This window comes from Pan paniscus, chromosome 13 (genome assembly GCF_029289425.2).
Source record: "Pan paniscus chromosome 13, NHGRI_mPanPan1-v2.0_pri, whole genome shotgun sequence".
Lineage (NCBI taxonomy): Eukaryota > Metazoa > Chordata > Mammalia > Primates > Hominidae > Pan > Pan paniscus.
The window spans coordinates 54,498,750-54,525,422 of record NC_073262.2 but is presented as its reverse complement, the minus strand read 5'-3'; the positions used below and the strand labels follow the sequence as shown (position 1 = coordinate 54,525,422).

The following is a 26,673-nucleotide window of genomic DNA, read 5'->3' as shown; positions in this document are numbered from 1 at the left end:
ACACTTTCATTTTTATATTAATGTCCACATTCGTTCATGGATAACTGTGTAACTCTTCACTTGACCCTAACTTTAGAAACTGCCCATATAGCACCTCAAATTTGATTTTAGCTAATAGCTATTAAAAATGCTATTATCTGTGTTAAGTGGAATTTTAGGTTTCATTGCCTAAAACCTAAAATGGAAGTAAAGTGGATTTTCTTGTCATCTACAGGAAATGTTTGATGTTATATTGGATGAAAATCAGCTTGAGGATGCGTGTGAACATCTAGGGGAGTACCTGGAGGCGTACTGGCGTGCCACCCACACAACCAGTAGCACACCCATGACCCCGCTGCTGGGAAGGAATTTGGGCTCCACGGCACTCTCACCATATCCCACAGCAATTTCTGGGTTACAGGTATTGTCACTTTTTCACTCATGCTTTTTACAACCTTACATGTAAAATTCTATGGGAACTTGATTAGGATGGAGACTGGAGTCATCCTTAATCTGAAGAGGGAACACTATGTGCACATTATATTTAAAAATCTTAAATATTATCTAATTATGATCTATCCTAGAGAAAACTACCCAGAGACTGACAATTTCCTGAGAATTATGCTGTCTGTGAATTTATAGTGGATTTTATTTAGGTAAATTAACTCCTCCTATGTCTAAACTCTGCTGACAAACGTAATGCCTACTCAATGCACCTGCCCATTACTTTTTTTAGAGACATAGTCTCACTCTGTTGTTCAGGCTGGAATGCAGTGATATGATCATAGCTCACTGCAGCCTCAAATTCCTGGACTCATGGGCTCATGCAATCCTGCTGCCTTAGCCTCCCAAATAGCTGGGACTACAGGCACATACCACACACATGGATAATTAAAAAAAAAAATTGTAGAGACAGTGTCAGTGTCTCACTTTGTTGCCCAGGATGGTCTCAAACTCCTGGCTTCAAGCAATCTTCCTGCCTTGGCCTCCCAAAATGTTGAAATTACCATCATGAGCCACCACTCCTGGCCCCTCCATTACTTCTTAATGCCACTTCTTAAGGATTACACAATAGCTAAGTAAGATATATAGGTGCAGATAGGCCTTTCAGCTGCCCTTAATTAATCCTGCCGCACCCAGGTTGCTAGGCCTGCTCTCTACCTTGCACAAGACAATGTGGATATAAGTAGAGCTGCTCTGTTCAGAAACAATAACTGATCCCTGAGTTTTCTTGGGGCTGTGCAGGTGCCCACCTTTGTAAGTGGCTGTGGCACGTGTCCTTTAGGGAAGCTGGTGACGAACACAGGATCAAGAGGTTCTCCCTTCTGCTGTTCTGGTGCTGCACTCAGAGGTAGAGATAGGGAGCCAGAGACCTTATGGTACAAAATGAGCCTGCCTTTCTACATCAATTATTATTTACCATTCATCAAGTAGCTGCTGGAATGTGGCCAAACCCGCAGCAAACTGAGGAACATGTAGTCAATTGAGCCCTCTTGTATCATGATGAGTTTTGTTTTAATGGATTATAATGATAGTCTTAATTGTCGATCATACAGAGTTAACTCTGAGATAAATGGCACTCTCTGAAATGCTATTATAGCTGTATTACTCTGTTACAAAATTGCATCTTTGTAAGCAGAAAAACTGTCATGCAAATGAATAGCTTTTGAAACTAGAAATGAACATGAAAAATGTACTGTGGTAATGTACAGCACATACGCATGCATTAGGACTATTTCATGCCTTGTTTCACTTCCCATGGGCTGATCTGAGTGTACATTACCATTGACTAGTGTGGATTGGCTCTGAATTTTACATTACAGAATGAGAAATAGATGCATGAAGCAATACACTTCTGTAATGTAGGTAGAAATGCAATGTTGCACTTTTATATTGAATACAACAATCTTGACTCATCACTGCTAAGACATCCACCTAGAGTGGTTCTCCCTGTTTCACTAATGAGTTAATGTGTTGCCCTTTATTCTGTGGCCTATTTCTTCTCCCAGTAACAATTGACACTTCATTGTGAGGCACCTGAGGTTAAAGGCACAGTCTGTGACCTGTCAAATGAATTTCCTTCTGCCTGAATCTGAGTGTACTTTAGATGAGATGTGTCTGGGCCCATGGTTTCAGCAGGATCCTGTGCCTTAACTGATGTGACCTACCTAAACCAGTAGACACAAGTAGATAAATGTTTTCTCATAGTGGAGAAAAATGTTGAATAACATTTTCTGAGCCTTCAAATAAGTATCTTAAGATACTAATTTCAATTAATGGTATTAGAGGAATTTCGTTTATATTGGAAGATTATTTTGCAGGACATTTTAGTTGAGGAAGCAAGATTTATAAATGTATCAATTAGCTGGCTTCATAATTATTGTATACACCCTTGGAAAGATTATTACATTTATGTAGGATGCAGAAACACTTTATTTTATGAACAGCACAAATAATAATTTTATTAAAATGTTTTTAAAAGGTATAAGGAATATTCAGTTAGATCAAGGTGAGGTGTGTTACTTTAGAAGGAGAAAGATTATATCAATTCAAGAGAGAAATAATAAATGCTATTCTGAACTTTATTTCCCAATAGTAAAATAATTTTCATTTTTGCAATAGAAATGGAATTATTAGAACTTCCTAAATATATTAAATTCCATTTAACAGTTAGCTTTCAATTCTACATTTGTAATAGGAAGCATAGTCATTCAGCACTGTGGAATTAAACTCATAAACTATCAACACTCTGGCATCTTTTCATGTTGTGTCCCAAATAAATAAGACCAGATATTCTAAGCAGATCATTGGTGCATCAGGATGCCTTATTAAGTCAGATATTTAGCATCTTATTGTACAGAGCCTATGATTTTACATACATTTACATGTTTAGATGAATGAAGCTGACATTATTTAATCAATGAACTATCTGATATTTTTAGAGTCAGCGAATGAGGCACAGCAACCACTCCACAGAGAACTCTCCAATTGAAAGACGAAGTCTAATGACCTCTGATGAAAATTATCACAATGAAAGGGCTCGGAAGAGTAGGAACCGCTTGTCTTCCAGTTCTCAGCATAGCCGAGATCATTACCCTCTTGTGGAAGAAGATTACCCTGACTCATACCAGGACACTTACAAACCCCATAGGAACCGAGGATCACCTGGGGGATATAGCCATGACTCCCGACATAGGCTTTGAGTCTAATGAAACAAAAAATATTCATCTGTTGACAATTTGCCATAGCAGTGCTAGGATAAACCAATCATCTTAACTTGGCTAACATAGCACAGTATTTACTGTGCTAATGGGCTGCTGTCATTTTATGCTAAGTAAGGGGCAAAAAAAAAATTACATTATGCCCTTGAGTCTAGATGGATATTAGATGCCCGATCATATAGATATTTTTAAGTGCAACATTTACATGATAACAGTACATTTTGTTTTCTTCATAGATTTAGACACATCAATTTGTAATTTAGGGTACTTACAAGGCACATATAAAATAATTTCCCATGCCGGAAATTCCAAATGACCAGTTCCAGTTGGAACCAATTTATAAACCAATTCCTGTTGGAATTTGGGTGAATTGACTAGAAAGTCTACTTGAGCATGTTGTAATCAACTGAAAAATCTGGGGGAAAAAAAAAAAAACTAATAAGAAAATCGAAATACCAATAGAAGCCAAATCCAGCTTTGGTATTTATTTGCTGGAAGCTAAATTTACACTTAAAGTTGGAGTGTATAAACATTTTAATATATGTTAATGTTGCCAGAATGACTTTTCAAACTTACCAAATGTATTGATAGTGCCAAAAAAAATCTCAGAAATCTTAATGCAGAAATTATATAGTCTCCTCAGATTTTAATATTTTTCTTTCTTTCCTGGCACAGCTGTTGTATTCAAAGTGTTTTGCTTTTTGTTTGGTCAGTACTGTTAGCTCATTTGAAGTTGGCAAAAACAAATACAAACAAGCAAAAAACCTCAAATTTTTTTCAGCAGTGAGAGAGAATAGTAAAGAGAGGCCCAAGCATAGCTGTTATGTGAAATATAAAATGGGGTGTTGTTCTCCCTTTAATCAATCTGAGCACAACTACATACATCCAGGAATCTGAAGTCAGATAGTAAGGATGTGGTACCAATCCTCCCGAGTGCAATGCTAAACACTTCCAGGTGGGAATTCATCTATTTCACTTAACACAAACGCAGGGTCTGTATTTCCTGCCAACAAGATTGAGTATCTTTCCATTGCTTCTCTCAGTCTCTGTCTTTGAATATCTGAATGTTCTGGCCCTTCAACAAATTCTTTAAATCATGCTAAGGAATTTCGTTTTATGTGGACACACTCAACTTTGATATTCAGGAGGTGTTTTTACAAAATGACTGATTGAAAAAAGTTGAAACAAATGATTTTAAAAGCTTGCAGTAAAAAATAAACTCATAGATTCAGCAAATATTTGTTGACTAAAATTATAGCATTTTTAATGCAGAAAATTATAAAGAATTTGGAGATTGAGCTGCCTTATTTCTAATGAACACTCCTCTTCATCTTATTAAGTCTTCACAGTTTTTCCAGTGGCTATAATTATGGAATTGGTGACCTATATTTTATATTATCAAGGAAGCCTTAGATTCACTCTGATCCAAGAAATTATTGAAATTGACCCTTTTTACACAAATGTCTTTAAAAAAAAAACTTATTTCTAAACGTCCATAGTGCATGCATTTTCTAAAACCCCAATAAGTCCAGCCATAAAAGTTCTTTTCTGCTAGTACATGTCATGAAGCCTATTTTTGAAAATAATGATAATTAATTTTATAGTATCTTCTTTTCTCCCCAAGCCTTTCAGTATTCAGGCACTCAAAGCATGCACCAGTTCAGTAATCTTCTTGACCATGGAAATAAGTTCCACATTACTGATGAGTTATATATATATCTTGAACCCCATTACAACCTCACCACATCCCCCTGCATTTATGTTCAGTGTTTGTACCCCATTATGAACCTGTTTAGCTGATAATGAGGATACCTATAATTCTGTAAGTCATTTCAAATATTTGATACAATTAAAAAATATGGGCTTAGTAAATTTTAAAAGTTAACATGTGATACTGGCTTGTGAGATTCTTCTGTCATCTAGTGAAGCTTATAAAACTTTCAGTTAAGACATTTTAAAAGAGTTATATCCATTAGGCACTTTAATAAACATATAACCTGCCATTACTGAATACTTTGTTAGAACACAGAAGAGCATCTTCCAGCAAACAAAAATATATTTATTACATGTACAGCACATACTTGCATGAGAAAGAAAACATTAGCCAAAACATTTTTTTATATGCTTTACTGGTTTCTTGTTTGTGCGCATTAAAGTATTTAATTGCAAAGAGTGCACCAAGGTGTACAAATTTAGACTAGACAGCTGTTCAGCTTTTTCTGTAGTAGCATTAGCAGTTTGGTCATTTAACTACTTTAAGATACTTACATTTTATGGCAGGTAGCTGTAACAGCATTTAAATATATTTCCTAGTCATCAAGATTACCATCTTCTTTCAACTTTTTAAAAGTCACTTGTTTTTAAAGGTTTTTCAAAGCCTTGTTTTTAGTCTTCCATGTCATGCCGATAAAGAGAGTCTCATTCAATATCTGTGCACAAAACCAATCTATCAATTACCATCAGATGTCCATACCTGTTTTGCTTTGCATTCTTATTCAAAAGCTGACAATCTTGGAAATGGTATAATGTATATTTTATTGATGGATATATTTAAATGTTTACTTTAATTTGGAATATTCTTTCCCCTTCCTTCTGTAATAAGTTTATCTTCCTCAAATAAGGGGATATACATCTTATTTTTTTTAAAGACTTAAGAGTTTATTGTGTAAATGATACTTAAAATCTAGATATATACTAAATGAAAAGTTTTATTTTTGCCAAGCACACCAAGAACCTTTGAAAAATACATACTCCATAAATACTTTGTTTTTAATTAATTTCATTTAAAGATAGCAAATGATTATAAGCAAGAGAAACAAGTCTTTTACTGTTTTGAGACTGTTTTAACTTACAGTATAAGCCACATACTAGAATTCTGTAATTTCAGTCACAGACATATAATAATGTGGACTCATGTGACAATGTGGAAATGTAGTTCTGGAAAAAAACGAATGCAATTTGTCAATCCTGATGTTAATTCTCAAGGGTATAATGTCACTCTAATATTATAGCCAACAACATTATCTTGTTTAATATTTAAAGCAACATTTAGAAATGTTTATAAATGATGATTCTCTCTTATCTTTATACAGTTCTATTGGAGAGAAGGTTGAAATTGTTCACAATTTAGATGATGGTCTTTCCTAATAAGAGTCTTAATTTTGTGACTATATAAGTCATTGCAGTTAGTCTTTAATGAAATGAATTTTATTAATGTAAAACAAATTCTGAGACAATTATTTGTTTCCTTTAAATAATTTGCTATTTAATTATTATTGTTGTCGTTTGCAAAATGTATTTTTGGAATGTTAACCTCTTTTCATACCTGCATACTTGAACTTGTCTTTTGTGTGGGGGCCTTAAAATTCATAATAGGAAGTGGAGGCAGTGAAAGGAAGTAAGAAAATGAAATTATGCTAAAAGATGGTTTGCAAATTTAAACTCTTTAAATGAACATATCACAAAATGTTGTTAAGACCCAGGATGTCTGTTAAGAATGTGTCTTGGCAACCTTAATTTGCATGTTAGTATATATTTTCTTAGTTACACAGTTTTATTTTGGTATTTGCTTAAAAAAATGTAATACCATTGTAGAAATTACCCTATGTACTGATATATTTACTACCTCTTCTCTAGAGAAGACAATCTGTCTTTAAAGGGAAAAACACTGGTCAATAAGTAGTGATCAAAATTATCACTATTCTGGCTAACCTTGCTGCAAAGCTAAATGCATAGATTATTAAAATATGCCTTCCCTTTAGATTTTAAAATGTTTCCAAAATGCTCTTTGGCACCCTTTCATTTCTTCCACGTTAGTGAAGTTTTCTTTGAATTGGTTCACAGTTTATCATGAGGCAAGGTTAATTTAACAAATAAGTCATCATAGGGAACAAAACAAACTGCAAGGGAATTGCCTTTGTGTGCAACTTGTTATAATATCTAGTTCTAAGTCTAAAGGAGTAAAAGTCCAAAGACTTTATGTTTAAGAGCAGCTGGTTTGCAAATTCACATTTTGTTGGTCCTTGACTTCCACAGAGCATGACTTAGCCATTTACTGGGTAAGGATATGCATTATCTTGGACTCCCATGTAATTGGAATAAACTTCATATCAATGTTTCAAATAAATGCTATGTACCCCTTATTCCTTTTATATTTCTGCCTTTGTCTTTTATGACAATGTTGCATGTTGTGTTTTTTTAAATTATATAAAACTCATCCTTGAATGACTATATGAATGAAAAATTTATAGGAAATTATGTAATAAAATCTGTTTTATTAGTTTCTCATACCTTTAAATACTGTCAATACTATAACTGTTAGTAAGTTACTTACTCAAGCTGTGTCTGTGGGGCAGAGAACAGTCCTCTTCTTTAAAATAATCATGATCAAACCAGTCAAGTCAATCCAATTAGCTGTTAGACAATAAGGATAACCTTCTTTTTGACTTAAGCAGTCAAGTTAGTCAAAATAGAAAAATTGGCTTATATGGGCACCCAGAACTACAGCATTCAAAAATTACTTTTAAAGGTTTCTTCTTTTATTAAAATGGACTTTCTTAAATAAAATACATCCTCTGATAGCAGCTATCTCTTTTTACTTGTAATGATTAATTCTAAATGCTTCATGTAATTGAGGGACATTATGAGAAGACTAGAAAGTATCTCATCAGATAATCCTTAGGGCTGTAACTTCTACTTGCCATAAACAAAGTATAATTAAGAGTGAGTAGCAATTGGTTTGGGGAGTCGTAGTTATATATGAAACTTTCTTTTGTTTCTCATGATGTATGTAAAATGTTTGCAGAAGGATGGTAGAAAATGTTACTAATGAATTTAGAGTGGTTTGGGAGAATACACTGATACTTCCTCATTTGAAAATTATAAGGAGTTACAAGGGGAACTAAGAACCAGAAGTGGCTGGCCTCTAGCTTTTCAATACTTGATAAGTGTTCTTGGTTATGTTTTGAACACTTAAATTTCTCAACAAATGGCTACGTCTATATTTATGTAGGGGCCACCCTTGCCCTACTTGCATGCCACTTTGACTTTTAACTGAAATCAGTGTGAATTCTGTATGCATAAGGGATGTAATAAAGAGGCGGGATCATTAACGCTATATCGTTGCATACTATTTTTCATATGCCTTACAATATTTTCTGGGATGTTATTAAAATGAAAGCATTTTATTGCCAAAATAAATCTATGTTGTTACTTATAATCTGCATTAGCAGTAGAAAAATAATGTAGCAAAAACATATTGTACAGTACAAAATTATAAAATATATATTTTGCCAATAATATAAAAATAGATTGAGGAGAAAGAAGCACATTTGTTATAGCACAAACTTATAACAAAATCCACTGTTAAATTTGGCAGTCATATTTTTTAAAAGTATGTCGATTTAGTTCTAAGTTTTATCAGATTTACTTCATCTACCATCTTTTTAACTTGCTGCTTGATACTTTTCCAGCAATTTATTTCATAGCCTTGCAATCTGTGGATGTAATTTCTTTCGTTTTATTCCCTTCCATAAAATTTATTAAATTTTATTTTGTGATAACACTCATACCATATTTTCTCCTCTTATTTCTTCTCTTTCAATAACAACAACAGAAAGTCACAGCAAGTGAGCTCATAGGGCTCCTCTGAATTTTGGACATGTTTGAGATTTTTGTATTTTTCACAGCCTCGAGTCAGAATGATCAATAAAGATGTCCCAACCACAAAAAATTATATTAGTTAGGGATTCTTTAATTTGTTTTGTACTGAATACTACTTTGAAACATAAGTTAAAGCCATTAGCTGTGTTTTTGTAGGGATGGTGGGAGGGAATAAAAAATAAATGTATTAACATAAAACATACTAAAACAGAAATATGGCAAAATGATGTAAAAAGATTTTTCCTACTATTCTGAGGGCTGTTGAAATCCCAGGCTATTGCTATATCTCCATTGACAAAGTGGGATAAAAAATGCCTTTGTCAAATAATTTTTTTTCTTTCTTTAAATTTTAGTTATTTATTTTAATAATTTGTCCCTTTTTATTTTTCTTATCTAGGTATGTGTAGCATTCTACAAGGCATGCTGGGTAAAATATACTATGCAAATGTGTACAGTGCTGCATGTTTTGTTCTCCCTCTGCTTTAGTGGCTTTAAAGAAAAAAACGTGGTGTTATTTTTGTGAATAAAAACATTAACAAAGAAAATGCAGAGTGCATGCATAGAGTATCCTCATTTCTATGGATTTGTTTTATGGAATTTAAATGTGTACAAAACAACTGCATTACTTTTTTTCTTTTATATAATAAATGAAAAAAACACTGAAACCAGCGTTATACCTCTCCTTTATATTATTCTAGAAGTATATTGAAGAAATACTGGAAATCAATAGGTACTCTTTTATGAAAAAAAGAAAAAGTCTAAACATTTATCCTAAAAAGGGATTCAATCAAATGACTACTTTCTGAATACTCTGCCAGGTGCTGTGAGTGATCACAAAATAAGTACTGTATTAGGAAAGAGTTTATAAGTTAAATACACACACATGTGAAATAAAATACATTAGAATACATGTGCAAAATAGGATTGGATATAGAAAAATATACTAGATGAAGTATTATATTGTTCGCAAGTCATCCACTCCAAAATGATTAATATTGCAGTTATCAGACATTTCCAAAGCTATCTTGTACCTGTAAGAATTCCATAGTATGTATTTGGGGTCAATTGTCTATGTTAAGACTTGATTGGAATTTGACTTTTTTGTCATTTCACTGTATAGGAGATTCCAAAGAAATATGGACTATGTTGATTTTTATCACTGCATTAGGATTATACAGTGATTTATTAGAGTCAAGTTATTTCACAATTATCACATTTAATTCATCTGATCACCCAGGAAAGTAGGCCGGGCATGGATTATGAGATACAAATACAAATGAGGAAACCAAAGTTCATTGAAACTCCTCTCTCAAAGGAATTTTTCTTTTTCTTTTTCTGAGATGGAGTTTCACTCTTGTTGCCCAGGCTGGAGTGCACTGGTGCGATCTCGGCTCACGGCAAGCTCCACCTCCCGGGTTCAAGCGATTCTCCTGCCTCAGCCTCCCGAGTAGCTGGGATTACAGGCATGCGCCATCACGCCCGGCTAATTTTGTATTTTTAGTAGAGACGGGGTTTCTCCATGTTGGTCAGGCTGGTCTCAAACTCCCGACCTCAGGTGATCCACCCGCCTCGGCCTCCCAAAGTGCTGGGATTACAGGCAGGAGCCACCACGCCCGGCTATGAGTACGTATTTTTAAAGAAAAATTCTTGGCTGCGCGCAGTGGCTCACGCCTGTAATCCCAGTACTTTGGGAGGCCGAGGCGGGCGGATCACCTGAGGTCGGGAGTTTGAGACCAGCCTGACCAACATGGAGAAACCCCGTCTCTACTAAAAATACAAAATTAGCCGGGCGTGATGGCGCATGCCTGTAATCCCAGCTACTCGGGAGGCTGAGGCAGGAGAATCGCTTGAACCCGGGAGGCGGAGGTTGCCGTGAGCCGAGATCGCACCAATGTACTCCAGCCTGGGCAACGAGCGAAAGTCCATCCCCCCACCAAAAAAAAAGAAAAAGAAAAAGAAAAGTACTGATATGTTACTTTTAAGCTAGGTAATCATCTGAAGCATACAAAACAATGCCTGGAATACAATAAATGTTGACTGAATGAATAGTACCTCAGTTATTGGAGAGGTATTATATAAGGCTGTCTCAACTATCAAAGTATTTCAGCCAACAATCTGAAACTCATCTACCAGCCATATGCCTGAAGCTACTTCTCCTGTCATCAGCACATTTCCAATAATAAAATGTACGAGGGAGAGAAACATCTCATTTGTACTTTGATACAACATGCAGATTAGCACAGTGGTTCGAGTGTGGATCTAACCTTTGTCTGGGTTCAAAGCCCAGATCCAGCAATAACTAGCCATGAACTTGGGGCAATCACTTAATGTCCCCATGCCTGGGTATTTCTGTAGAGTGATTTGCTTTTGGTTATGGATCACATTTTCCTGTTTCCTTGCACGTCTAGTGATTTTTTATTGGATTTAGGACAATGTAAAGTTTACATTGTTGATGACTTGATCTCATATTCCTTTAAAGAATGTTATACTTGTTTTGGCAGGCAATTGTGAATTAGTTTGGCCCTTTCAAGGTTTGGTTTTAAGCTCCTTTAGGATTGGTCTTGTGTAGGGCTTATTCTTAGGCCAGTTAGCTCCTCTTCTAAGGTCTCTGGTGGTGTCCACTCAACTATATCGAGTTTATCCAACCCACAGCCTGTGGGCTGCATGCAGCCCAGGATGGCTTTTTAAAAATTAATTAATTAATTTATTTATTTATTTTTGAGACAGTCTTGTTCTGTCACCCAGGCTGGAGTGCAGCGGTTTGATCTTGGCTCAGTGCAATCTCCACCTCCTGGGTTCAAGCAATTCTCCTGCCTCAGCCTCCAGAGTAGCTGGGATTACAGGTTTGCGCCACCATGCCCGGCAAATTTTTGTAATTTTTGGTAGAGACGGGGTTTCATCGTGTTGGCCAGGCTGGTCTCAAACTCATGGCCTCTAGAGATCTGCCCACCTTGGCCTTCCAGTGTTGGGATTACAGGTGTGAGCCACTGCACCCGGCCCTAGGATGGTTTTGAATGTGGCCCAATACAAATTCGTAAACTTTCTTAAAACATTATGAGTATTTTTGTGATTTTACTTATTTTTTAGCTCATCAGCTATCAATAGTGTTAGCTTATGTTATGTGTGGCCCAAGACAATTCTTCTTCCAGTGTGGCCCAGGGAAGCTAAAAGATTGGACACCCCTGTCCTATATATTCAGTTCTCTTCACTCTGGCTGAAGGGAACTCACATGATTCCTGACCCGTTGTAATCTCTGGGAATCATTTGCATTACAGTTTCCTGGTACTTATTTTTCCTCAGGAATTGTGATTGGCCAGCCTCTTGGGGGTTCATACTGCACGAGCACAAATTGATATGCAGCCAAAGACTCAATGGCCCCTTAACAGGTTTCCAGAGCTTTTCTCTGTGTAGCTCCCTCCTTCCAGTTACTCTGCTTCACAAATTCTAGTCACCTTGATCTCTGGGAATGCTGATATGCGTCTTCAGTTCTAGGAGGTTTCCAGATTCTCATTTGGGTTCCCACTTCCTCCGTAGTTGACTGGGAATTGCTTTTAGGGATAAAGTCCAGGAAATGGTAAGACTCCACCTGTTTCTTTCTCTTTTGCAAAGAATCACAGTACTGTGATGTGTTTTTCAATATCTGAAATGTCGTTGCCTGTACTTTGTGCAGTTTTCTATTTGCTAATGGTAGGAGGATATATTCAAACCATCCTACCCTCTCATGCCTGAAGTCAGAAGTCTCTCCAATGACATTTTGCACTTCTCTGTAATCATAGATAAATTGGTCTTTAAACTCTCTGTCTCTCTCTCTCTCTCTTCTTTCTTCACTCGGAAAATAACCTGGGAGACCATTTCCTTGGGTAGATTGTAAAATATGAAGCTCCGCCATCACATAATGTGTATATGACATCCATTTCATAAGTTGACATCTGTGTGGGAGTCTGAAAAAGTCTTAGAGCTACCAAAGCATTACCTACGGTGTGCGAGAATGGAAATATTACAGAGTTAATGCAAATTGGTTATACAAACTACATTGTTCTTCTAAACAGTGTACAGAATATTAAGTAAATCCAGACATGATAATCCATAAATTAATATGGATTACTATGATTTTCCTTCCCTTCATGTATGGCTCCTCTAAACTTTGGCTTTTTAACCATAAAGCCCCAAAAGAAGTCAACGAAATTACTTTTCTATATTTTGAGGTAAAATAGTGGGTAGTTAGGAGAAGTGAGTTGGGAAGGTGCGGTTTATTGCTGATTTTGCTTAATTTCATTCAGCTGTTGGGGATGGGCGTGCAAAGCAGTTCAAATGGCTCCTACAAGTCTCCCAATTTTTCTTTATTTTCCTTTTTACTAAGGTTAACGAGAACAGAAAGGGATGGAGCTTTGGTGGCCACTAAAGGTTTTTAAACAGGGGAGTGACTTGATCAAAATCGTTGTTTTGGGCAATACTGACGTGAGAGTTAAGAGATTGGAGAGAAAAGAGCCCTGAAGTGCAAAAATGGCTTTAAGGTGACTATCTAGGTAAGGCCACTGACTTCAGCTGAGTGTCAGAGAGCAGCAGACTTTTCCCTCAAAGACCCACAGGGGACACAATGTCTTAAAGAGTCATGACGTGGAACTTTTAGTGTAGTGTATGTGAAGGGTTGGGGATGGACATGGGGTACTCAATTATATGTTTACATTATGGCGCAATGGAGAAGATTCGAGGGAAATATAAATACTCGGGGACGCAACAGCAAGCAGTCGGAAGCCATCTGCCCCAACTTGCGGTCTTCACAGCCTCAGTCCCAGGGTAAAGTCCTGCGCCTTCCGCAGTCTTGGTTATGCAAATAAGCGAGGACAGGGCGGGCGCCCTTTCCTACGCTCCGCCCCTCTGGCCGCGCGCCTGCGCACTCACGTCCCTCCAGGCCCGCCCCTTCACTTCCCCCGCCCGCGTGGTCGTCGCCACCGCAGCCGCCCGAGAGGAGCTGGGGGAGGACGGTGGCCCGCGAGGCTCGTCGCAGACAACGCGGCGGCGATGTCCGCAAGCCAGGCGAGTGCCGCGGCGGCAGCGGCGGGGCCTTGCGCGCGGCAGGGCGGCCTGGGCTTCGGCCTCCCTCCGGTTCCCTGGAAGCGGGCCCGCGACCAGCGCGGGAGCAGCAGCAGAGGCGGAGGCTCCAGCGCGTCTCTCTCCTCCCCCTCAGCCTGAGCCAGGGGAAGCCAGGCGGCCCGGGTGTCTGGAGGGGGGGGGGTCCGCTGCCCGAGAATGGGAATTCTCTTCACCAGAATATGGAGACTGTTCAATCACCAGGGTGAGGAGCTCGGTCCGCGGGCGTACGGGTTGGGGAGAGGGTCAGCTCGGGCCGGCTAGGTGGGGGTCTCCGAATACTTCGGAATGTGGGCGGCTCGGTCGGGCGCCAGCTCAGCGCGGGGTGCAGGCTGCGCGGATACGGGCCCGGGACCGTTCGGTCCCGGCTGCCGAGCTTGGGGATGGTTCCTGACTCGCAGCCCTTTGTCTTAGGAGACCTTCCTAAGAAGTCTTTTCCGTAATAGACCCATTGCTCCGATTTCGAATGAGAGTGGTAAAGGTTTCTTGCCCTAGGTCCGACGTCCCTGAGTAGCACGGCCTGGCCTGTCTTTCAGCCCTTTCTTTGCTCACCAGTTGTGTTTGGACACCACATAGAAGTGCTGGGGTCTTCTGGAATGAAGGTTATAGATTGCGGCCCTAACCGCACCACTGAGCGACCGAGGGTTGCAGAATGCGGAAAACGGGAGGAATCGCTCGACTTGTCCATTACACCTCTGGTTTATGAGCCTGCCCTCCACTGCCACCCGTCTTTGTGTGTGTTGGGGGCAGGGGGGGTTCTTCTGCCTCCTGAATAGAGATGGACTTCTCTCCATTTGTTTTACTTATAATATCTGTGTTTAAGGTTAAGCTTAAGGTCATTTTTCTACTCGTGTGGGTTATTAGACACAGTTTTTGTTTGTTTTGCTGGGTTAAAAATGTTAAAGTGTTTCACCGAAAGTTTTAAAAACATACCATATGAAACATTTGTTAACCATAGGTAACTAGCAAGTTACTAAGTGTAAAGTGTGTTATATAGGGATGCTTAAGTTCAGCCAACCTCAGACATGGCCATGAAATACCTATCAGGCTTGTTAAAATTTGTTACAAAATGACTAAAACTGGGGAAAGAGAATACAATTTTAACCCAAAGACTGGATACTTATTAAGATACAGTAGTGTACTTTTGTTTCTTTTTAACTCAAGTTGGGTGGTTCATTCCGCTGTCAGGAACTTAGTTTGTGTTTTTCTGTTGTGTAAGCTGATGGTGTCACGTCCCAGTTTTCCAATAAAGACTTACGTGAATGGTGGCATCTATTATGTACACCTACTACTACCACCTCCTTCTTCATGATCTAGCTGCTCTTTTAAGAAGCTTAGGGGAAGCAAGCAGAACTAGAACTTGTGATCCCTAATGTATCTTTTACGCACGCACACACACACAGATGTGTAGGTCACGTGATACCGAAAGAAAGGGCAGTATCAATTTTTCTGATAAGAGGATTTTTCATAAAGTAGAGAAAATCAGTTCTAATCAGCACTGTCTCTGACTGGACTGGCTGTTAGTGTTGGGAGCAGGAGAGTGGGAAGCAGTCACTTGAACTCTCAGGTTTTCTGGTCTAGGTTTTCTCACCTAGCACACCAGGGATCTGTGGAGCCTCCAAATCTTGTAAACTTTATTTCTACATTGCAAATATTAAAACGTACATTGCTGTAAGACTGATGGTACTTATAGTAGATAAGATCTATTCTAGTTTTAACATCCATCATTTTGTATTATTTTTAGCAAAGCTAGTGTTTCATCTGCTGTGAGGTTTAGAAAGACTGTGAATTGAGCTCTAGTGCTGCCAGAAAAAGAGTTATCACCACTTTCTATTTTGAGTCAATGATAAAATTATTTGTTTCTGTAAGTTAAGAATAAATGAGAACTTTGCCAACAGCTCCTTGGAGTAGTAAATAATAAGGGTGTGTGCTCTGGTATCACTACAAATTGCTAATAGTAGTGTTTTTATAACCTGTATTTTGTGGTAATTTTTGACGGGACATTTATGGCAGTTTGGCGGAAATTAATAGAGAAATTAATGAAGTTAAGTTCTAGAAAATTAGATATGAATATTGTGAAAGTGTGAATAAATTATTTCTTTTCTGCTAAACAGTGTGGCTGTCTTATCAATAGGGTCACTTTTCCGAATATCCACCATTTAATCTAATGCCAGATATTTGTTGGGTTTTGTTTTTGTTTTTGTTTTTTTGAGATGGAGTCTTGCTCTGTCACCAGGCTGGAGTGCAGTGGTGTGATCTTGGCCCACTGCAACCTGTGCCTCCCGGGTTCAAGCGATTCTCCTGCCTCAGCCTCCCGAGTGGCTGGACTACAGGTGCGTGCCACCACACCCAGCTAATTTTTGTATTTTTCATAGAGATGGGGTTTCACCATGTTGGCCAGGATGGTCACCATCTCTTGACTTCGTGATCCACCCGCCTCGGCCTCCCAAAGTGCTGGGATTACAGGCCTGAGCCATGGTGCCCAGCAGGGTTTTTTTTTTCTTTCTGTATAGGACATATATAAGTTAGATACGTGTTGGATGCTCTTGTTTTACCTTCAGTGGATTCAGAATGCAATCTTACTTTCTTTTCATAGAAACTCTTGGAAAGTATGTTTCGGGAGATTACAGAATTTGCCATCTGATGAAACTTAAACTATGCAGTATCTCCTGTTTCTGAAACCCCTCGAGAACAGCTTTTTCAGTTAAAGCTCAGATTGAGTGCACAGTGAAAGCTATTTGTATACCGCTCGAACTAGAAAAACCAGAGGTCACATTTAGTTGATACTGAGATTCAGTAGAGTACAAACTTTATCCTAGATGCTGTCATTTAAATCATTTTATTTTATTTTATTTTATGTTTTAACAATCTTTTGAAGTAGTTATTTCCCCTGAAAAGGGAAAACTGAGGCTTAAGTGGAATGATTTTTTTTCCCCAGGCCATGCAACTGGTATATGCCAGAGCCAGGCAAGTTAAAACCCTGAAGGAATCTCTTAAGAGATTGACATCATTTTTCCCTCCCTCCTCCTCCCCCCATTAACTTTTTCAGTTGCTAATCTCTAAGTTGTCTTTAGAACTTCGAAAAGTTGCCATTAGTAACTTTTTTTATAGAAGAGCTTGTGATCAGTGGTTTACTTATTCTCAATAAACAAATATTTTAACACCTATTTAGTCCAGGAAGTGTTCTACGTGGTGGGATAAGGGAACAAAACAGACAAATTCCACTGCCTTTATGGAGCTTTCGTGTAGTGTTGGGAGACAGGAAATTAACTCACTTTGTCTCTACAAGTAAAATAATAGTGGTTAACACTGGTGCAAGGTTCACACAGGTTGTTTGATTTAATATTCACTTAGTTGATTTACTCTTTACAACAACCCTACAAGGTAGATATTATTCCCCTTATTTTACAGGGGTACGGAAACAGGTAACTTGCTTAAAGCACTATAGGTAAAAGTGATAGACCTGGATTTTAACCACGATTACGTAGTGCCGGAGTTATTTCTCCTACGCACACACACCTGGATTTTAACAAGATTATCTAGTGCCAGAGTTAGTTCTACACACACATGCACGCACGCACATTTGCACACAACTTCGTGTAAGAAGGACTTTGTATAAGAAGGACTCAGATAAAAAGAACTGACTGATGTGAACTATAAAAGAAGTTGTGGAATTTCCTCATTAATAGCCTTGTATTGCTCTCTTGATTGGTTGCTAGAAAAGGAATTATAAGTATGAGTGGGTGCAGGAGAAGCTGCCTGTGCTTCAGGAACCTGATGCTGAGGAAGCCACCTCTGTTTCTGGCTTATTGTTGTTGTTGTTGCTGTTGTTATTATTATTATTATTATCATTATTATTATTATTATTAGGGAGTTTAAATGTGTGGAGAAGAGTACATATGGAAGCTGAGTAGCCAAGGGGTAGACTGTGCCTCTTAGCTTCTAATACAGATGCTCCTCAATTTGTGATAGTTGATAATTTGTAATAGATAGATAATTGAAAATACAGTAAGTAAAAAATGAGTTTAATATGCCAGACTTACTGAAAACCATGGCTTTAGCCTAGCTTGCTTTATACGTGCTCAGAACATTTACGTTAGTTTACAGGTTGGCAAAATCTAACCCAAAGCCTATTTTATAATAAAGGTTGAATATCTCGTGTAATTTATTGAATACTGTACTGAAAGTGAAAAACAGAATCTTTGCATGGGTACTCGAAGTATGGTTTCTACTGAATGTGTATTGCTTTTACAACATCACGAGTCAGAGACCATTTGTAAACCCTTTTTGCATGCTCTGTGGAAGTGGAGCTAGGTCCTTTAAACGTTTTTCTTTTGCCACTGGGCAAAATGTTAAGTTTTGTCAGTAGGCTGCACTGGAGAGGCATTGTAGGAGGAAAGGGTGTTTGTACTTAGTTATAGTGTGCTTTCTTGACGGGCTCTGCTTGTAGCATGAACACCGTCTCCAAGGCCTGGCTCTTGTACTGCATAGTGGTCAGCAGCAGCCAACAGCTTCCGCTAGTACCCGTCTTAGTTGGTTTCATAATGGAAGGTCTCCGGTGAAATACCTCTCAATAAACAGTTTTCCTCAGCACCGAAGAGGGAGGATTTTTGGGCAGGTTCCACTGGCACCTCACCACAGCTACTTCTCTGCCATTCAGTGAGCCACTATCTGTGCCCTCCAACGAGATCTGCATCTTAAGTCTGGAGGGAGGGGGAGGACCTTTATCTCAACCCTAGGGATAGTGAGTGCTTCTTATATTTGTCATTCCCATAATCTTTTAGCCAATCTCTCATTACTCCAGTCCCCTGTAATATTTTTTTGATGTTGAACTTTCCAAGTTCAAATTATTGTGTGATTTCTGCCTCCTGATTGGATCTCTAATTTTGCCATGTGTAATCATTGCTTTTTTTTTCCAGCAACCTCATAGTGCAAAAGAAAATTTGGTTATTCCCCTGAAACTTAATTTGCCATTACTGTAATAGCAAGTTTATTTTCAAACTTTCTTTTTATTGTTAAGACTTTTAAGTTTTAAAAATTGAACTTTTAATACAAAACGACTTAAGCAGATATCTCTCTCCTAACCTTTATATTTTCCAGATCTGATTTATTTATTCATGAAAAATATTAAGCTCATGCTTTATTCCAGGAGCTGTCCTATGGACTAAGAGAACTATAGTGAACATGACAAATGGAATTTTTTGCTCTGAGAGACATAGAATTGATAGGGCTTAGTGATAGTTCAGATATGAGGTAAAAATGATGAATCAAGAGGTCTCTCCATTTATTTGCCCTGGTGTTTTTGTGTTTTCCGATGTGGTATGATTCACAGAGATAGTAATTCTCTACAATAACAATTATTATTATGCTTAATTTATTGACTGATGAGTTGGGGGAATATGTATTAACTTTTAAAAACTGGCAATGAATGGAACTGGTAGACTGCCTGTGTCAAAAGGAAATGAAGGAAAAGGGAAACAAGAAGCAATTTTCATGACAAAACAGTAAAGTATTGATTGGTATGTTAAAGCCTAATTGGTAACTCACAGTTCCATCAACGCATTAGAACAGTGCAGTTGTTGTGGCTTATTTGAGTAAATACAGGAATGCTGTGACATAGTCTAAAAGAAAAATCATACTAAGCAGTAAACTTCTGATGATTCTTGTGCATCAAAGAGTTGGAATGGCTGAAAGTTTTATTACATTTGTCCACAATAACATTCTTGTAGTAGGCATATTGGGATTCTATGAAGTCTTTATTTTGAAGTGCATTAATAGCACTTTTGGGCTACAAATTTACATTTTGTATAGATGCTTTTCCATCTTGCTAATGAAAGGAACAGGCTGTGGTGATGAGAGTAAGGATGTTCAGAGGAAATTGATCTACTATTAAAAACTTTGTGACTAATCTGACCCTATTATTGAGATGACACGTTTGTCTTTGAGCCCATTGCACAGTTTGGTCTTAATTTTATAGTTCTCATTGTGACCCACATGCTATGTCTTAGATTTAGGAAGCTATTAAAAATGGTCATTGGTGGCCGGGACGCAGTGGCTCATGCCTGTAATCCCAGCACTTTGGGAGGCCAAGGCAGACGGATCACCTGAGGTCAGGAGTTCAAGACCAGCTTGGCCAACATGGCAAAACCCCTATCTCTACTAAAAATACAAAAATTAGGCCAGGCACGGTAACCTTCTGATGATTCACGTACAGGTGGTTCACACCTGTAATCCCAGCACTTTGGGAGGCCGAGGCAGGTGGATCATGAGGTCAGGAGTTCAAGACCAGCCTGGCCAATATGGTGAAATCCCGTCTCTACTAAAAATACAAAAATTAGCTGGGCGTGGTGGTGCGCACCTGTAGTTCCAGCTACTCAGGAGGCTGAGGCAGGAGAATCCCTTGAACCTGGGAGGCAGAGGTTGCAGTGAGCCGAGATCATGCCATTGCACTCCAGCCTGGGTGACAGGGCGAGACGCCATCTCTAAATAAATAAATATAAATAAATTAAAAAATTAGCCGGGCATACGGCGAGACTCCGTCTCAAAAAAAAAAAAAAAAAAAAAGAAAAAGAAAAGAAAAAAAAAAAGCCGGGCATGGTAGTGCCTGCCTGTAGTCCTAGCTGCTTGAGAGGCTGAGGCAGGAGGAGAATCGTTTGAACCTGGGAGGTAGAGGTTTCATTGAGCCAAGCTCACACCACTGCACTCTAGCCTGGGCAACAGCGAGACTGTGTCTCAAAAAAGTCATTGGTGCTTTATTGTGAAAATACAAAAAAACTCAAATAGAGCTACGTCTTGGGAGGAAGCAACTAGAACTTGGTAATGAATGTAGTTTGTAGGTGTTTGGGTGGAGTAAGGAGGTAAAGATCCTCTGGATCATGGATTCTTCATTGGAATGGCCCTCCAGAGATCTCAGACTACATGACTACATGTGGTTTTTTTGGATATTTTCCAGGTTCTGCTTATGTTTGATTGGAGTTTCTTTCCTCCTTTTTGTTTTTGAAGTATTTTAACCATTTGGTAAGAATATGATATGTTAAAATATATTAGTTTGGTTTCCCTTGATTGACTTTAGAAATCTGCTTAGGTCTTAAGAGTTTGGGGGCGTGGTTGCATATTTATGCATTTGTAAGTATATAGGAATTCATTGAATTTGTAAAATAGGTAGGCAGAAGAGTAAGATTGTAGTGTGGAGAATGGCGTGAGCAAAGTTAAATGACTGGAAAGTTTATGACACGTTCTAGAGACTGAGTAGAGCAGCTTTTCTAAGTTTTAGTACGTAGGTCAAGAAGAGTTAGGGGAAGATTTGGGCTAAGGCTTAGCTAGCTTTGTCACCCTCATCCTTTTTCATCATGTTTATCTAATCATCTTACCTGGATTTAGTTATTCACTTTCAGGTGCAGACAGAAGGTTATGGGTCCTCCAAAGCTTCAGACCTTGGCTAATTTCTCTCCTCTTGTTCATAGCCATTTTACCTTTCATCTTTCCTACTACCCTAACAATAACCTAACCTTTCACCTACTAGGACTTCCGGACATTCTTAACCTTGTAGGGCAGGACTGGATTTCTTTCCCTGCCCAAATTCCATGGCTAGCCGCTTCATTTCTTTCTTATCACTGTCTCCAACACACTTTTCTCTATTAACATTTTCCACCATGCCAGACATGTGGATTCTGTGTTTTTTTTTTTTTTTTTTTTGGAGACAGGGTCTCACTCTGTCGCCCAGGCTGGAGTGCAGTGACACAATCTTGGCTCACTGCAACCTCTGACTCCCAGGTTCAACTGATTCTCATGCCTCAGCCTCCCAAGTAGCTGGGACCACAAGTGTGTGCCACCACACCCAGCTAATTTTTGAATTTTTAGTAGAGACGGGGTTTCGCCATGTTGGCCAAGCTGGTTTTGGACTCCTGACCTCAAGTGATCCACCCGCCTCAGCCCCCCAAAGTGCTGGGATTACAGGCGTGAGCCACTGTGCCTGGCCCAGACATGTGGATTCCTACCCTGTATCATCTACTATACCTTCTCTCTCCAGTGTGCCTTCTTTATTTCTAGGCACTGTTAAAGAAAGATTTAAAGCAGTTTAAATCCTAATCCACCACAGGATAGGTTATCTAATTTCAGCTTATTGATACTCTAGTTCATTCCATACAGTGGTTGTAAAAGATGATGCATCTTGAAACTGTTAACCTTTTCCTTTCCTCAGTAGGCAACTAACTTGTGTTATAAGATGAAATCCTGGAATGAGTAATTTCTGCCATCTGCTTTATCTTAGACTTGTCTGTGTGTTATTGCACATGGTTTTGTTCACAGCAATTTTACCTTGGTGATCATGTTCAGCTAGTGGCCAGGTATGATAAAGAATTTTACCTCCGCCTCCCAGGTTCAAGCAATTCATCTACCTTAGCCTCCCAAGTAGCTGGGACTATAGGCTCACGCCACCATGCCAGGCTAATTTTTTTGTATTTTTAGTAGAGATGGGGTTTCACCATCTTGGCCAGGCTGGTCTTGAACTCCTGACTTTGTGATCCACCTGCCTCGGCCTCCCAAAGTGCTGGGATTACAGGTGTGAGCCACCATGCCTGGCCTAAGAGTCTTTTTTTTTTTTTTCCAGTAGTTTTTGCCTAGCTAGTTTTTCCTAACAGAACTGTTAGAAAAGCACCAGGTTTGGAATTAGGACATAGTAACCAAGTCCTAAGGACACGGCTGAAGTAAGGAGACCACTTAAAAAAATACCTGTACTAAAGCCAGATGAGGTTTTACTTTAAAGCTATCATTTTAGGAGGCTATATAGTTTTTCCACTGATATGTCCTACTATTATTCAATCTATTCTTTGAAACTCAGAAGTTCTTTGGAAACAAATTTTTAAATAATTCTTCATATTTCACTTAACAAAAAAAAAATGGCACTCATTTTAGATACCTTTTACCTTATGACCAAGATGATACGAGGTGGCTCATCTCCCACTTTAAAGTCAAGTTCATCTTCAGAGTTTAAAAGATTTGCCACCATTAGATGGCAATATTCAAAATGGTGTACCTCAGGCTCTGAAAGCAATTATAAAAGAACCGTAGCAAACTATTTTGAAAAAATGGTAACATGGTTGGAATAAGTGTTTAACCTCCTTAGCTGATTAAGGACCTTGTAAGAAACTGAGAGAGTACTGTTTTTTACTTCGTTGTCTCTGTGTACATTATTTATACATATACACATTTTTTAGTCATTCTTTATTGTTATATATTATAGATTCTTGCCTATATTTTTGTTTCCTTTTGGACTTTTCCTGCTAATTTTGTACTGTTTTTAGGGTCAGAGTAGTTGTATTTTCTCTGGTATTTCATTGGTCAGAGTAATTGTATTTTCTTCCCAAGTATTGAGAAGCCCATCTAAATTCTGGCCTGTAGCTAATACATTGGGGGAATGGGGTGGAGGCAGGGGCGGGATATATTCCCGTAACTTAAAAATAAGCTGACATTTTGAGAATGCTGTGATTAAAAATCAGTATTCTCCTGGGAAGCTAAAAACTGTTATCCAAGTCAGAGATCAGAGTATAGCCTGATAATGAATTCTAGTTGTGTTAAAAATGTTTATGAGTGTGTGTATTAATAAAACTGAAGAGGAGTTACGTCATCAAAAAAGGAATGCTTAATTTTGGGACATAGAAAAATGGAGTTAGGCAGAATTGCCATGCTATTTAAAAACTCTCTAGGTACAAAGGTACCTTGTCCCAAGGACTCGATTACCTGGCCCTCATGCAGGCATGGCCTTGCTCTTAAGATGAATTCAGACCAGGTACAGTGGCTCGCACCTGTAATCCTAGCACTTTTTGAGGCTGAGGCGGGAGGATTGCTTGAGCCCAGGAGTTTGAGACTGGCCTGGGCAACACAGGGACACCCCATCTCTACAAAAGAAACAAAATATCCAGGAGTGGTGGTGCACACCTGTGGTCCCAGCTACTCAGGAGGCTGAAGTGGGTGGATCACTTGAGCCTGGGAGGTTGAGGCAACAGTGAGCCGTGATTGTGATACTGCAATCCAGCCTGGGCAGCAAGAGTGAGACCCTGTCTCAAAAAAAAAAAAAAAGGGATTCACATCAGTCATTGCAGCCTGTAACACTCCTTGTGGTTGGGATTCCATGCTCCCCAAATAATCATCTGATTTCAATTCATCCGTCATGTAACATTTCCTCAGGGATAGACTTGTTACTTGTCATTCATTTTTCAACATTTCATCTTATTGTATGTTACTCATTTGCTGTTCTTATTTATGTCTTAGTCATTTCCATGAATTGCTCTCTCCGAGTCCTGTCTGTTCTGGGATAGTAGCAGAATTGTTTGTGGATCTGGGAGACTAAAGGCCACAGACGGGGTTTCGCTCTTGTTGCCCAGGCTGGAGTGTAATGGCATGATCTTGGCTCACTGCAACTCTCCGCCTCCTGGGTTCAAGCGATGCTTCTGCCTCAGCCTCCCAAGTAGCTGGGATTACAGGTATGTGCCACCACGCCCAGCTAATTTTGTATTTTTAGTAGAGATGGAGTTTCACCATGTTGGTCATGTTGGTCTTGAACTCCTGACCTCAGGTGATCCACCCGACGGCCTCAGCCTCCCAAAGTGCTGGGATTATAGGCATGAGCCACCACACCTGGCCTGGGCCCTAGGTCTTTAAATTATTCTTAATAACTCATAAAAGGGGCAGGTGGTCATGTCACTTAAGGACCCTAGTGATTCTAAGCTGCCTGCTCTTTCTTACAAAGAAATAGATGACTGGATAAAATGGATTGTATTAAAATGTTTTATTTACTTGATCTTCCTATTTTTGTATAATAGGAGGTGCCTATAGATCATTAGGAATTTCCTCTGGTAAGTGGCAATTATATGGAAAACATCTACCATTTGAATTATAAAGATCTTACTCTGAGGTGTTATAATCCTCAACATTTATTACTTATAGAATGAATATTAATTCAACATTTATTGAGTACCTACTTTATGCCAGGAATAGTTGTAGTCACTAGAAATGTAAAGATGATTAATATGTATTCTATACAGTTGAAGATGCCTCATTAAGCAGAGATTAGTGCATATGTAAATAATTAGGATAAGTGCTAGAGTAGAGTAGAGAAAGTGATTCTACATGGAAAGCTAGACTTTAGAAGATTGGTCTGATTCCCTAAATGGAGAATTAGGATAATTCCGACATTTAGTGATACCATGAGTAGCTGTAGAGAAATGTTTGCTGTGAACATATGTGCAGCTTGTGTAGGGAGAGTGACTTGAACTTTAGTTTATAGATGCCCTTCAACTTGTGATGTAGTTATGTGCCAATAAACTTGTTGTAAGTTGAAAGTAACTTAAGTCAAAACACATTTATTACACCTAACCTGCTGAACATCATAGCTTAGCCTAGCCTACCTTAAATGTGCTCAATACACAGACATTAGCCTCCAGTAGGGCAAAACCATTTGATAGCACAGTGTATACTATTATGCAGTATTGGTTGTTTACCCTCGTTATTGAATGGCCGACTGGGAGCTGCAGCTTACTGCTACTGCCCAGTGTCTTGAGAGTGTTGTACTAGATATCACTAGCCTTGGAAAAGATCAAAATTCAAAATTTGAAGTACGGTTTCTAGTAAATTTTTATCTTTTTCTGGGCTAGCAAAACAGGTTAAGAACTCTCTCCTCTTCAGTGCTAGGCACTGCTGTGTGCTATTTTAATTGTTAAACAACCCTGAGTGATAGGTGGTATTTCCCCTATCTTACAGTGAAGAAACTTAAGGTCAGAGAAATAATAAAAGTCATTTGCTCAAGGTCATATAATGCCATTAATATCTCCTTCAGTTATCTGTTTCTGTGTAATAAGCTATTCTTTAATTTTATGGCTTAAAGCAATGATTTATTATTTTTCATGTTTCTTACGCATCGACTAAGCTCAGCTAGGAAGTTCTACCTTGGGGAGTCTCCTTTGGTTGCAGTCAGATAGCAGCTAAAATTAGAGTACTCTGTAGGTTCAACCAGGCTGCATGTCCAAGATGGCTTATTTGTCTGTCTGTCATCTCAGCTAGAATGGCTGGAAGAGATAGGGGCTGACTGGTCATCCCTTTCAACAGGGTCTCACCACATGATCAACTTGGGCTTACTCATTAAATTGCACAGCAGTCTTGGGCTTGCTGTATAGTATCTGACTTACCCTAGGAGGACTTGTCCAAGACAGCCAGGCAGCAACTGCAATGTTTCTGATGATTTAGGCTCAGAAATCACTTCTGGTCATTTCTGCTGCATCTGTGGGTTAAAAGTAAGTCACAGGGCCAGCCCAGAGTCAAGAGGAGGCGGCCACGTAAGGGCATGACTATCCAGAGGCCATCTTGGACACTAGCTTCTTCCACATGCTGTGCTGTCTTTGGGAATTGCTTTCGGACAGGCTGGAAATAGATGGGTCTTACAAATGCCTGGCTGAAATGTGAAGAGGGTGCAAGAAAACATCTGGGGAACGTGAATGTCTGAGAGAAGACTCAAGGAAGAGGAGTCATTGAAAAAAAATGAATGACTAGAGACAGGAAGAAAACTTGGAGAAAGTGGTGCCACAGAAGCCAAATGGGGGGAGGGAGTCGCTGCCACCATAGCCATAGGTTCTTAGATTTGTTTTTCATGTTACAGTGGCCCTGTGGTTTTAAGGTACTCATAATTTACAATTACCCATTTAAAAAACTGACCTTTTTCCTTCCCATT

General features: G+C 38.8%; 2 protein-coding genes across 14 annotated transcripts in view; both read left to right on the top strand.

Moving 5' to 3' along the window:
• CACNB4 (calcium voltage-gated channel auxiliary subunit beta 4) overlaps nucleotides 1-9,526 on the top strand; it is a 268,168-nt gene extending 258,642 nt beyond the window's left edge. For all 5 annotated transcript variants that reach the window (XM_003832726.6, XM_034954283.3, XM_003832727.6 and 2 more), the window contains 2 exons: nucleotides 215-400; nucleotides 2,922-9,526. In XM_003832726.6, the coding sequence (XP_003832774.1) occupies nucleotides 215-400; nucleotides 2,922-3,182 (447 nt within the window). In that variant the 3' untranslated portion in view covers nucleotides 3,183-9,526. The remainder of the gene's footprint in view (nucleotides 1-214; nucleotides 401-2,921) is intronic.
• Nucleotides 9,527-13,755: 4,229 nt separating this feature from the next.
• Nucleotides 13,756-26,673, top strand: part of ARL5A (ADP ribosylation factor like GTPase 5A) — a 41,180-nt gene continuing 28,262 nt past the window's right edge. For 4 of the 9 annotated variants that reach the window (XR_004670168.4, XR_004670167.4, XR_004670165.4 and 1 more), the window contains exon 1: nucleotides 13,794-14,157. Coding sequence is in view for 1 of the 9 variants with exons in the window: in XM_003832730.7 (XP_003832778.1) it covers nucleotides 14,112-14,157 (46 nt within the window). In the remaining 8 variants the exon portion in view is untranslated. Of the gene's footprint in view, nucleotides 14,158-26,673 lie in introns of all 9 variants that reach the window. The other 5 variants (XR_004670166.4, XM_003832730.7, XR_008624508.1 and 2 more) reach the window with 3 other exon arrangements.